The sequence below is a fragment of the Manihot esculenta genome, chromosome 8 (genome assembly GCF_001659605.2).
Source record: "Manihot esculenta cultivar AM560-2 chromosome 8, M.esculenta_v8, whole genome shotgun sequence".
Taxonomy (NCBI): Eukaryota; Viridiplantae; Streptophyta; class Magnoliopsida; order Malpighiales; family Euphorbiaceae; genus Manihot; species Manihot esculenta.
In genome coordinates this window covers 14,034,148-14,047,583 of record NC_035168.2, presented here as the reverse complement: position 1 = coordinate 14,047,583, position 13,436 = coordinate 14,034,148, and the positions used below count along the sequence as shown (strand labels likewise).

Genomic DNA, 13,436 nt, shown 5'->3' with positions numbered 1-13,436 from the left:
GACTATATTATATATTTTTACCATTAAAAGTTAATTGTTTTCTTTTATCTCATTATATAATGTGATTTATCATAGTCTTTTCTCCTTAGCCAGAACTAATTTTTAATTTTTATATGTTTAATTTATTTATTCTAAATAAAGTTAGATTATATTTTTTAAATTATTCTTCTTTTATTCTTAATTAAATTAGTGGTATCGTTTAGAATTTCTTAACTTTTATTTGATTATTAAAAATTAATATATTATTGTAATATATATATATATATATATATATATATATATATATATTACATACAAGATATATAAAACAAATAATGAGTTTAATAACACGCGTGATAAAAACTAGTTATAGTAAATGTGAACCTTGTAGGCTTTCTCCTCAATCATCTGTTCTTATCTTCCACTTTTGCGTTGATGAAATTATGTACATTCCTAGATTTCATTGTGAAGCATTGGTTATATTTTCTTTTGCATCCATGTTCAAGCAGGTTTCAAAAAGATGAAGCACTCAGCTTTCGTGTGGCTAAAGCCAGTGAAGTTAGGCAACTTGAAATGGTACCTTTACTAACAACTGATGTCTCCTTTTCATATACTCGAGCATGCATAAAAAAATCAACCAAACCATTCACTCCTCCCATGATATTTGTATTAAGTAATTGAATTTTATGTATACAAAAAGTGAATTTTAAATTTTTGATTTCAAAATTAGGTTAAAATTGCACTCGATAAATTTAAAATTGAAGCGTTTAAATTAAAATTTAAAATATGTAAATATCAAGCCTTTTTGGTTCAATTACTTTCTGTTGACACTTTTAGTATAGATAATATACCAATTATATTTCTAAAAATCTAATTAACTTCGACATATCATGTTTTTTTTATATATAGAAGGGCGACCCTTTAAACCGTGGTAATCTGATGAGGATAAGAAATACCGTGCAAATCACCTGGTACTAATTTTGCAACAATTTTAGGTAGACTCGAAAATTACTACAAACCACCAAAGGTTGATGTCATAGCTAGATTAGTTAGTCTATCCTCAATACAATTTGCTTGTCTATAAACATGTCTAAACCTCACCTGCCAGTTGAGTCATAACGGCTGACGACATTGATACAATACATTAGCATTGTGTATGTGCTTCCATTAGAATAAGGCCAGGTTTAGAGTCTATTTCTGCCATTAACCGTTTGATTCCCATATTTCATGCTATCCAGAGACCAAATAATATAACATGCAACTCCACATCCATTGAGGAACAAACACCCACACAAATGTAATAATCCTTCAACCATACTCCATACTAATTACGCAAGACCCCCTGCACCTCCCCTTCTTAGGTTCCCTCTAATCGCCCCATCTGTATTTAGTTTAACCTAATCAGGCAAGAGAGATTGCCAAATAATATTTACTAATATTTAGATACGGTTTGGAGTCTTATTGCTCTATGAACACCAACCTTGGAGATTCTATGCTAACTGCAACTTAAAACAACTGATTTATTGGCTTAACAAATAGCAAATGTCATGAAACACATCTTTATTCCTCCATTTTTATACCTACCACAAACTTAAAAATAGGATTTGTGCAGAAGATGAATCAAAACATAATCCATATTCAAAATCTGTACTGAGAGAACTAAGCAATAATATCCATATATAAGAAAATACGAAGAGAGTCAGGTCACCTAACGCGAGACCAAAATTATTGAGCTCTCGGACAATCTCGAAAAATATAGGGAATATCCTTTACTATTGGCCCACATAAAGTACAACTCATGTCTTGTGAAAATTCTCGCTTCTATCTTTCTATATTGGTCATAAGTTTTCCATGAATTAAAATCTAAACGAAACACTGAATACATTGAGAAACTGAAACACTCCAAATCATCTTTCAAACCGAATTGGGAGCAAAGGAGAAAACATCGTACAACAAAGTATATGTCATTTTGACGGTAAAATGACCATTACGTGTGAGCTTACATGTTGTTTGATTCATAGCACAAACATTTGTTATAAAAAACTTGCCTTTCACCAAGTTATATCACTCACTAGACAAATATGGTGTAATTTCATTTCAATTCCAATCATCATTCTTCCAATATTGAACGACCCCAACTTGTTTATATGGACTTGGAAGGGGCTTGATTAAAAAATTACGAAGAGACCCCTTTTCAATCCAAGTATCACTTCAGAAGAATGTACTCATTCCATTGCCTACAGCCATACATAAGCCTTTTTATAATATTGGAAAGCTACTAACAACACCTCTCCAAACAAACGAGCTAGTAGGCTTAGAGACAAACACCTCCAAATTTGAACGTAAGTGAAAATACTTACCTTTTATCACTTGCACCCATAATGCACGATCTTCTTTCAAAATCCTCCTTCCCATCTTGGCCAGAAATGCCAAATTCATCGATCAACATGATTTTAACCCTAAACTATCCTAATTCATTGGTAGACAAAGCTTACTCCAGTTAATGAAATGAACTCTTTGCCCGCCATGTATGTGTACTCCCCAAACAAAATTCCTAAGCCTTTTATCAAATTCATCACACATAGATTTTAGAATATAAACTGATTACATCAAATAGTTAGGAAGCGCAAAAAGGACTGATTTGGCTAATATAAACAAAACTCCTAAACCCATATTCGAGATCCAATCTCGAAACCGTAGACACCGTGCAGAAACCTGAGCACTAACACTAGTAGTTTCTGAAAGTTCTAGAAAGGCATTAAAATCACCTCCCAAGACCTAAGAAGCAGAAATTGAGACATTTAGACTATGAATGGTTGAAAAAAAAGACTATTATGTAAATATTCTTTTGGACTACTATATACCACCGTAATAAACTAGTTTCTATTATTATCTGTAGAGACTCTACAGTGTATGAACTGAGAATGTATGTATAAGATCTCGATAGAGAAATCTGAGTTATACCAGAAGAGCTAAATACTACCACTAAATCTAACCGCCTTAACTTAGACCCAACAACTAAACCCAAGCTGTAGAGAGATCCAATCAGCCCTTTCACTACTCACTTTTGGTTTCATAATAGCACAAAATTATATTTTATTTTTAAAAATAAAATCTTTTAGAGAACGTAGACTGTGTTTACTGCTAATCCCCTGAATATTCTAAAAAAGACAATCCATTGATAAAGATAGAATAAAGGAGAGAGGCAACAAAGAGCCTATAACAACACACCCTTATCCAATAATCAAATCTTCAGATCTTGCTCACTAGTCATTTAAATTCAACCTATTCAGATCACTGCTACCTATAGAAATCAACCACTTCCAAGAACCTCAGCTATAACAGTATATAAACCCTTTTCTTTGTTCAAATACGGGTATCCTAGAGAAATATTTTTGCTCTTAGATACATTTGAATCCGTAACCACCATTGAGCTCACCTTTCCGATCCCAACTTTACCGAACACTACCACGTACTCTCCTACGGCTACAACATCAAGAGCAGTTTTGCAAGCGGTAGCCAAGGAGTGTGGCTGCCGAGATGATTCACCTAGAGTTTGTATAGTGGTAGTAGCACCCACCCATATTCGACCTTGTTGAGGAAAAGAAACTAAAGAATCTCTCCTATTCGATTGAACGGAGCCTTATTTAGAAGTCCATGGATAGCGCGACAGTTGTTGCAATGATTTCTGGTCAAAAGACGACCCAAACACCGTTTGCTGTGTAGGAAGGACCTCAGTTACACCACATCCTTGATCTTTGTTGAGATTGTTTCTGTAAATAGCCTAGATTTGTAGTGGTAATTAGGGATATGATTGGAATATGATTAGGCTATAATTAGGGAATTAATTTATTTTCTTATCTAGTGTGTACTCTTGTAAGTAGTATATATACTCCAATTGGCTTGAGGGGTATAATCAAGTATTTTCTCTCAAATTTTTTGCTCTATTTTTCTTCCTTTCATCAAAGTTTCATAGTATCAAAGTCAAGAAATTTGGTTCACCTTTGAGTTGCAGATCTGACATCTTGCTCTGGTGACTTTCTGAAAATCAGTTAGTCTCACCACCCAGCCCATTCTCCACGCCGGCCTCTGATCTACTTTCCGGCGAAGCACCGCCTCCAGACGCGCCTCCACGCGCCACCTCGCACATACTTGTTTTCGGCCACGCGCCGGCGTGTGCATCACTTTCCGGTGACCGTTTCACGCCGCCGATTCTTCTCCCAGCTTCGCCCGACACCGGCGACCAAAGCCCAGTAGGTCCGGTCGTCAGATGACTGTGCAGTTGTCGAAGCCGGTCAAAAATAACCTTTTCAGTTATCAACAATATTACTACTGCAGATAGTGGTGAGAGGATTGAATCCACAGGGAATTGAAAACTTACCTATCTTCCTTATCGAGACCAAGAAAATAAACTGAAAGCGAATAAACTGAAAGCGAAATAAACTGACAATAAAAGTAAAAGGGGGGATTTTGAGATTGATTCAGTTAATCTAATGATGAGAGCAATAAAAATAAAGCGAATAATTAAAAGTAGAGTAAATCAAATATGAGAAAGGTCTAGTTGAAGAATTGGATCCACTTCAGTTGTTGGGATTGATCATTGATACGTAGGTTCTTTTGTTTGATTCAATAAATTAGTTATGGAGATGGAAGATACTTCTCACCACCATGTCTCTCCTTAAGCATAAATTAAATATGGAACGTCCTCTAACTAATCACTAATCAACAAGTTGCCAAGGAACGTCCTTGGGCCTTAGGCATCAAAACAACTATCAACTGCATTAAGAAATAGAGAGATCTAATTCTAGCTACCCAAACGCATAGAGATATCGCTAGATCATGCAATTTTCTTAGTTTTTACATCAAGTGTTCTTGTGTTTGAACAATCCAAGCAATTACGGACTTAAAACTATTCAAACTAACAATATATCACCTTGCAATCAAGAATCAACTGGCCCCATTGATCAAAATAACAAAGCAATAATAGAATCAAGCATGAAATTGCATAAATATTGAATAAACAAAAGTTAAACAATGTATGTTCAGATCTCCCAATCCATAAAATAACTAAAGTTTCAACCAATCTTCAACTAGAAATAAAAGGTTTTAGCCACTCATGGCTGAAACAAAACCAAAAATAAAGAAGAAAGGTAGAAGAAGAGAAGACCCGAAGCTTGGAGAAGATGGAGGTGCACCGGCCGAATGTGAAGAGAATGAGAGGAAGAGAAGAAGTGTGCGGCAGCCTTAAGAGATGTATTTATAGAGTTTAAGTGCTGCCCTAGGTCTTCCTTGCTGCCCAAGTTGATCTCCTTGCTGCCCAAGGTACTGCCCATGCCGCCCTATGCACATTGATGAGGTGGAGCCCCTCTTTGAATTTTGAATTTTGAATGTGCAAGACTTGAGGTAGCATGTGTGTCTTCTTTGGCTTCCTTAGCAAGGTGAATTTGAATTTCAATTTTGAATGTGCATCTTCATAAGATTTGGCTTCCTCAATAAGGAAAAGGATTCTTGAAGGTTTGAATTTCAAACTGCTCTGCTGACAGCACTTTTCTTATTTGCCACTTTCCTTAATAAGCCGAATCTTGAATTTTGAATGCTCTTGGGGATTTGAAATTTGAATTTCAAATTACTTTCCTTGTTTATCTCCTCTTCAGTTGCAACTTGGCATGCTTGCTCTCCTTTGTTCTATTTTAGACAGTTTTAAGGGCATTTTCTCCAAATTACCTCTTTACACCATTTTCTGCAGAATAAGATCAAAATCACAAAATTAGGCAGAAAAAGTGTAAATTAACATCAATGACATCATGATAAAATGGTCTAAATTTGGACTGATCATCAGATCAGCTCGCCTTCACACGTCTTTCATCCACGTGCGGATGCATGCCCCACTTTTCAGCGACCGTTTCACGCCGGCGATTCTTCTCCCAGCTCTACCCGGCGCCGGTGACCAAAGCCCAGTAGGTGCGGTCGTCAGATTTACTATTCACAGGCGTTCTTTTTGGCAGATTCGGCTCCTTTTTGCAGATTCGGATCCCTACTCAGTCCCTTGTTGTTTCATAATCTCTCTCGACATATCTGAGAATCAAAACACCCTCAATACAGATTCAGATTCAGTCCCCATGGCCCAATCAAATATTGCTCATTCTGGTAATTTTTTTACTTATCTAACCAAGTCTTTACCCATTGGTTCATGGATCCTCGACTCTGGTGCTTCTGATCATATCTCTGGTAATCCCTCTCTTCTCTCTACTCTTGTTTCACCTTCCACACCATCTAAAGTCACATTAGCTAATGGTTCACAAATTCAAGTTAAAGGGATCGGTAATGTATATCTCCTTCCTTCTATCCCCTTGACTAATGTTTTATTTACCCCAGACTGTCCATACAACCTAATCTCTATTAGCAAATTGACTAAAGATCTTCATTGTTCAGTCATTTTTACTACTGAATCTGTGGTTATGCAGGACCGGAGTACTAAAAAGATGATTGGAGCAGGATATGAGTCAAAGGATTGTACTATTTTTCCACTTCTAACTCTCCAATTGCTTTTGTGTCTTCCACCTCCGCTGAACTCATTCATAGTCGTTGGGGACATCCAAGTCTGAACAAGTTACAAAAACTGGTTCCTAGCCTCTCTTCCTTGCCTTCTTTAGAATGTGAGTCTTGTCAACTCGAGAAGCAAACTCGAGCTTCTTTTCCTAAACGAATCAATAATAGGGCTAGTTCTATGTTTGACATTGTTCATTCAGATATTTGGGGTCTAAGTCGTGTTAGTACAACTCTGGAATTTTAATATTTTGTTACATTTATTGATGACTATTCTCGTTGCACTTGGCTTTTTCTGATGAAGAATCGTTCTGATTTGTTCCCTATTTTTCAAAAGTTTTATGCTAAAATTCATAATCAATTTGGTGTTCGCATTAAGATACTGCGAAGTGATAATGCAAGAGAATATTTGTCTTCTTCATTCACTCATTTCTTGTCTACACAGGGTATTGCTCACCAAACTTCTTGCTCTTATACTCCACAATAAAATGGAGTTGCCGAACGGAAAAATCGGCATTTAATAGAAACAGCCCGCACTTTACTCCTACATCACAATGTTCCGTTGCGTTTTTGGGGAAAAGCTGTCCTCACCGCCTAGCTGTCCTCACCGCCTGTTACTTTGATTAACCGAATGCCTTCCTCTGTTTTGCAGCATTAAAGTCCTCATTCTGTCCTATTTCCTAACCAGAATACCACCCAGTTGTCTCTGCGTGTTTTCAGATGTATATGCTTTGTTCATGATCATACTCCTGGCAAAGACAAACTCCAACCCAAATAAGTTACATGTGTCTTTCTCGGCTATTCACGGCTTTAAAAAGATTACAAAATTAACAGATATTTTGTGTCTGCAGATGTCACCTTTTTTGAAACCTCTCCTTACTTTTCTTCTAGTCCAACATATAAAACTTTTGTCCCTAGCGCTTTGCCTATACCTCCGGCTCCTATTTCTTCTTTCCCGCAAGTATGTCCATCTCCCACTCCTATGCCACCTCTTCAGGTCTATACACGTCGGTCTCACCTATCTGCTAATAACAATGACATTTCTCTCCCTAATGCAGGTACTTCTAATGACTCACCTCTCGTTCCGTCATCACCTACTTCAGTCATGCTTTCAACTACAGCAGCTACTCCTCCTCTTGCTCTTCGAAAAGGTATTCGCTCTTCTCGAAATCCTCATTCCATTTATAATTTTGTGAGTTACCATCGTTTGTCTCCTTCCTATTATACTTTTGTCTCTGCTGTGTCTGCTGTCTCCATACCCAAGACAGTTAGAGAAGTATTAGATCATCCTGGTTGGTGTAATGCCATGGTTGAGGAAATGACTGCTCTGCATAACAATGGAACTTGGAAACTGGTATCCTTACTACCTGGTAAGTCTACTGTTGGTTGTCAATGGGTTTACACAGTTAAGGTGGGACCTGATGGCAAAATTGATCGCCTTAAAGCTCGCCTTGTAGCTAAAGGTTACACAGATTTTTGGGCTTGATTATAGTGATATTTTCTCTCCCGTAGCTAAAATAACTTATGTTCGTCTCCTTATCTCATTGGCTGCAATTAATCACTGGACCAAAATAGTGATGTCTTCAGCGCTCTTTGTATGGGCTAAAACAGTCTCCAAGAGCATGGTTTGGACGATTTAGCACTGTAGTTCAACAGTTTGGAATGTCTCAAAATAATTCTGATCATTCTGTATTTTTTCGTTATAATGTGATAGATGCATCTATTTGGTGGTTTATATTGATGATATTGTCATTATAGGAAATGATCATGATGAAATCTCTCATCTTAAACAACATTTGTTCAGTCATTTCCAAACTAAAGATATGGGAAACTGAAATATTTATTAGGAATTGAAGTGGTTTAGTCTAAAACAGATATTGCAATTTCTCAGCTTAACCATCACAGCGCTAAACGAATTTGTCATACCATCATTCAGTTTTACTTTTTTCACCAACTGGATTTCCAAATGCTCATCTCTCGTTGACGCCTCCACACACATAGAAGTGTCGTCATTCATTGCATGTGTTACCCTCTTGCAATTTTAATTTCTTGAATTGCGGCAGAGGATTAATGCAAGCAGAGGGAATGCGGCGCCGGAACCTCCTGAATCAGTGGTGCTTAAAAGTCACAGTGACTTCCGATGGAGTGGTGCGGCTGCTCTTTGTGTGCAGTGTGAGCGGACCAACCTACCCAGGGAAGCGCAACGCATCCCTAGAGAGGACCGAATAGATTGCGGCAGTGCGGCACAGCCAAGAGGCCACAAACACGTCGGCAACACTGCTACTCAGGGGCACACGATGGGTTCCCCATCAAACAAGATTTTTTATCTTTCCCCTTCTTGATCTTCTTTATTTACTGTCTATTGTCGTAATGCCTATAGTCTTAACCAACCTGCTCAGAGAAGTGCTAGGCGGCGCTAGAGAAGACACCTGCTACGATGGTGCAGCGCGGGCAGGAGACTACTACCGCATCGGGGGCACGCGATGGGAGGCTGAGAGAAACAATCTAAGCGAGGCAGAGAGAAAGCAGAATCCTTTAACATATCATGTTTATTTAATACATTATTGTAATTATAAATTAAAGAATACAAATTATTCTGAAATATACACTAGGAAGAACACAACAATAGCTAATATTTAATCTCAAACTAGTTGGGAACACTATGAAGAAAACAAGAGAGTTAATTCAATTTAAATAAAGAGACAGTAATTTTATAAGAAGAATAAATTATTCCCAAGGCAGAAAGTTATGTCATGAAAATGTTTTCTTGCTTTTCCTAGGAATTGGCAAATGAGATTGAAGATCTTGAGAAGCAAAAGGATGAACTTGAAGCTGCATTGAAAAAGGTCCTTTTTAACCAGATTTTCTTTTTTGAATATTTGAAGTATAAATACTGTTGTGGAAAGTATTGTCTACTGAGACCTTTTGATTTATGATTTATCTATTGTGGACTTTTACCATTAATATTCATGATTATATTAGGTGCATCTAAATGCATAGTGTATACATGCTCATAAACGTTTAAGGGGTAATTTACAAAAATGTCCATGATAATTAGCAAAATCTATATGTAATTTAGTCCCTACATTTTTAATAATAAACGATTTAGTATTTGAGTTTTGATTTTATTAACAAAATAGTATTTTTGTTAACATTTATTATTAGTCAACTATTAATTAAACAAACTCAATTCAAATTAAAGGATTCAATTGTTTTAAATATTAAAACTATAAGGAGTAAATTGTTATAAATTAAGAGATTAAACTATTATAAAAAATGAAATTAGAAAGACTAAATTGCGATAGTCAAATAATAAATTTCAATAGAATGACTATTTTATTGATAAAATGAAATTTTATGGACTAAATTGTAAATTTTGTTAAATCTCATGTATTATATTTTAAATTATCCATGTTTAAACTGTATGGTTAAATCACAAAGTAATCCTTTAATTTGTTACACTTGCTTGCATGTTGGTGTAGGTAAATTCCTCGTTGATCGCTGCTCGGGCACGACTTCACAACGTTAGGGAAGAACAAGAACAGTTTGTTCATGCCAGTAGTGAGATTGTAGTTCACTTGGAAGCTAGGGTCCGTTGGGTTTTATTCATATCATGGGTGCCATTGTGTTATAACTAAAATCAAAATCCTATCTGTATTCTCCGCAAGAAATTGTGCAACTCATTATAGACCTTTTTGTTCTGTGTAAGAATTTCTCATAAAAATTTCATTGATTTACAGGAGGATGAGCTCTCAAGGTCAATGTCTTTATACAGATTAGAAGCAGATGTTGTTAATGCCTGGATAAATTTTCTTCAAGATACCTGGGCTGCACGGACCACTCATGTTGAGCAAAAAGAAAAGCAGGTCAAGTATGTCCATTAGCTTTCCGTTGTTCTACTCATAAATCTGAGACGGTTGCTTTTGCTGAATGCATTATACTAAGCCCTTTTTTCATGGAAAGTATTTTTTAATAAAATAATTTATTTTTTATTATTTAATTTTAATTAAAAATAAAAAAAATTAATAAATTTATATATAAGGGTATTAATAAGATTATCAAAACTTAGAAAATGCATTTTTTGAAAAGAAAAGAAAATTATTTTTTTTTAATCAGAAAAATATTTTCGGTTAATCAATTTTTCTAAAAATTTCAAATTAACATCAAAATATGTGAAAAGTATTTTTCATAAAATAAACGGAATCTAATTTTTTTTTTCTTTTGTTACTTTAATGTTAATTGTACCTTTATAATGTATTTATCTTTGTGTATAAGGTGTTTCTTTGTATTTAATGTATTATTTTCCTTTTCACATGTGCTTTGTTCAAGTGCGGAGTTGGAGAAATATGGAGATTATTTTGTCAATTTGGTTATTCATCTTCTAATGTCTCATAAGGTAATCATTCCTATATGGTTCATTCATAATGATGCCCTCTCCAAATCAAATTGTAAAAAATGTGGAAAAAAAATAAAAACTGTGATAAAAAAATTAAATTTGTTTGTCATACGGGGCAAAAAAATATTAAATATTATCTTTCGGTATAAATTTAAACTATAAATTATTTTTAAAAAATTAAATAAATTTAAATAAATTGAAAAAAAATGTACTTCGCATTTTAAAATCTTGATAAGTAATGATTTTATTGAATTTTTTAATAATAATTATGAGGCAAATTTGAATAGAAAATTGAATTTTGTTAGTTTTAGCATCTATTGTATACTTGAATATAAATTTAGTATTTTAGCCATAGAATTTTTGGATATTTCTCTATTGATATGCACAACGTTGCTCTCTTATCAGGAACAATTGGGGCCTTCCATCACACGTGTTAAAGGATATCTTGAGGATTTTCATTCATTTCAACGGTATTTGTATTACAATGTGTTTCTTTGAAATATTTATATATCATGCGTCAAAATCCAATCTCAAATTGTTCTCTTACATCAGGCCCGAGATAGCACCTAGTGTGAAGGATAATGATACAAATATAGAAAACCAAAGAAAAATTATTGAAAAGGAATACCTGGATTTGGAAGGGAAGGTATGAATTTGTCCTCTTTCTTCAGTCGCATGTTATTACTATAAAATTGTGAGCAAGTATATTTTACAATAAAATTATAATTACTGTTAAAATAACAATTATTAACGGTAATGAATATTGTCTGTTAAAAAGAATTTCTTTTATTAATATTCATAATTTTTGTTGTTACCGTACTTTTTTATATATTATTAGCAGTAATTGTTCTTATATATTAGTCAATATAATAATAAAATTAATGTAAAATTTTTTTATATTAATTCTAATATTTGTTGTAGTATGATGCAGTATAGACGAGAATTGCCCGTGAAATTAACATGGTTTAGAAGAATAACCACTTTCATTTTCAATCAGCTGATTTTTAATTTTTTGTCAGCTTTTAACCACTTCAAGGACGATGGAAAATGTGAAAAAGCAGTTTTACAATGGAAGTAAAGGCATTTACAGGTATATTACGTTGGTTTTTCTTTGAAATCCTTACAAGCACCAATCCATTGCTCCATAATATTGAAACGTTCTCTTTAAAATGAGATACTGAACACTTGATTCAGGAAAGATGATGAAAGGGTGAAGGAGCTATTCAGTGCTATTGAAAAAATGAAAGAGGAATTTGATTCCATTGAGAGACCAGTTTTTGAAGTTGAAACTCCGCTACAAAGATCACTCTCAGTATCCCCTAGAGGCAAGCACACATCTAAGACTGTAGTAGACAAACATCTTAGGAAAGTTAAATCATCTTTGCTGCTTCGAAGAAAGTCGCTAATCCTGGTCGAACTCGAAGAACTCGAGTCTGAACTTGGGAAAGATGATGCAGACTATTTGCCAGATGAGATTGGTGAGTGGGAGTTTGATGGACATCACAATGAACTAGAAGTAACCAAACGACCATCAAGTTATGGAGGTGCAATTTGATTCGGGAGTTTCACTCTGAAAGAGGTGATACTAGCAATGTTAGATCCATCATGATGTAAATTTTTAGAGACTTCTATACAAATATGTATTTTCACATGTCAAAAGTATGATAAATGATTAATTGAGCCAATGAGTTTTGGATTTTGAATGGTATACAAAATGTATGATATGATTGTTCTCTTTTTTTTCCTTGTGTTTTCCATGTACGTTAAAGAGGTAGGGTCAAAAACTATTTGGCTTTTGGTCTTTTTTAACAGTGGTTATAGTTTCCCAGAAGTAAACTTCTGATTATGGTTAAGTAAAATTTTTAGATAAACTGGAAATTTTTATCAGGTAAAAAACAATTTTTATGGAATTCTCGAAATAGTTTCGAAGTAATCTTTTTTTTTCAAAAAAAAAAATTTCAGACATATTCTTTAGGTTTTATCGTTAATAATAATTTGACTAATGCATTCTAGAAATCAGACTATTTAGTCCTTTAATTTTACTGTTTTCATATTTTTCAAGTTATTTTGTCCATTTTACAGTTGATATTTTAAAATAAATTATTATTTATTCTCTAAATTTATAATTATTCGTAACTTAATTAACTAAAAAAAACTCAACATTTACACGATGTTTATATTTTAATTCAAATCTTTTAATTTTAATTTAATTGGCTTAATCTTTACATTTGGTGCAATTTTAATTAATCTGCAAATTTCTGAACTTTGATAGTTTATTTGACAATTTAATTATGATTTTAATTTCATAATTTTAATTTAGAATTGGCTTAATGTTCATAATTTTAATTTAGTCTGAATGGTTTACGCTCTCTTCCTTTATTCTTTTTTCCTTTTATCCTCTAGTGATATATAACTGTCACCCGCTACAGTGCCACATGTTACTATCATACAAAGCCGTACGTATGGATGTACTGCCCCTTTCTCCATCGTCATGCGGCTATTTAATTCCCTTTGG

The 13,436-nt window shown here is 34.3% G+C and overlaps 1 protein-coding gene across 3 annotated transcripts in view; it reads left to right on the top strand.

The window, feature by feature from the left end:
• The window catches only part of LOC110620407, a 73,082-nt gene extending 60,422 nt beyond the window's left edge, over window positions 1–12,660 (top strand). For 2 of the 3 annotated variants that reach the window (XM_021764129.2, XM_043958703.1), the window contains 9 exons: window positions 489–555; window positions 9,306–9,371; window positions 10,008–10,115; window positions 10,266–10,396; window positions 10,855–10,921; window positions 11,327–11,391; window positions 11,474–11,567; window positions 11,941–12,011; window positions 12,116–12,660. In XM_021764129.2, the coding sequence (XP_021619821.1) occupies window positions 489–555; window positions 9,306–9,371; window positions 10,008–10,115; window positions 10,266–10,396; window positions 10,855–10,921; window positions 11,327–11,391; window positions 11,474–11,567; window positions 11,941–12,011; window positions 12,116–12,476 (1,030 nt within the window). In that variant the 3' untranslated portion in view covers window positions 12,477–12,660. The remainder of the gene's footprint in view (window positions 1–488; window positions 556–9,305; window positions 9,372–10,007; window positions 10,116–10,265; window positions 10,397–10,854; window positions 10,922–11,326; window positions 11,392–11,473; window positions 11,568–11,940; window positions 12,012–12,115) is intronic. The other variant, XM_043958702.1, reaches the window with a different exon arrangement.
• The last annotated feature ends 776 nt before the right edge of the window (window positions 12,661–13,436 follow it).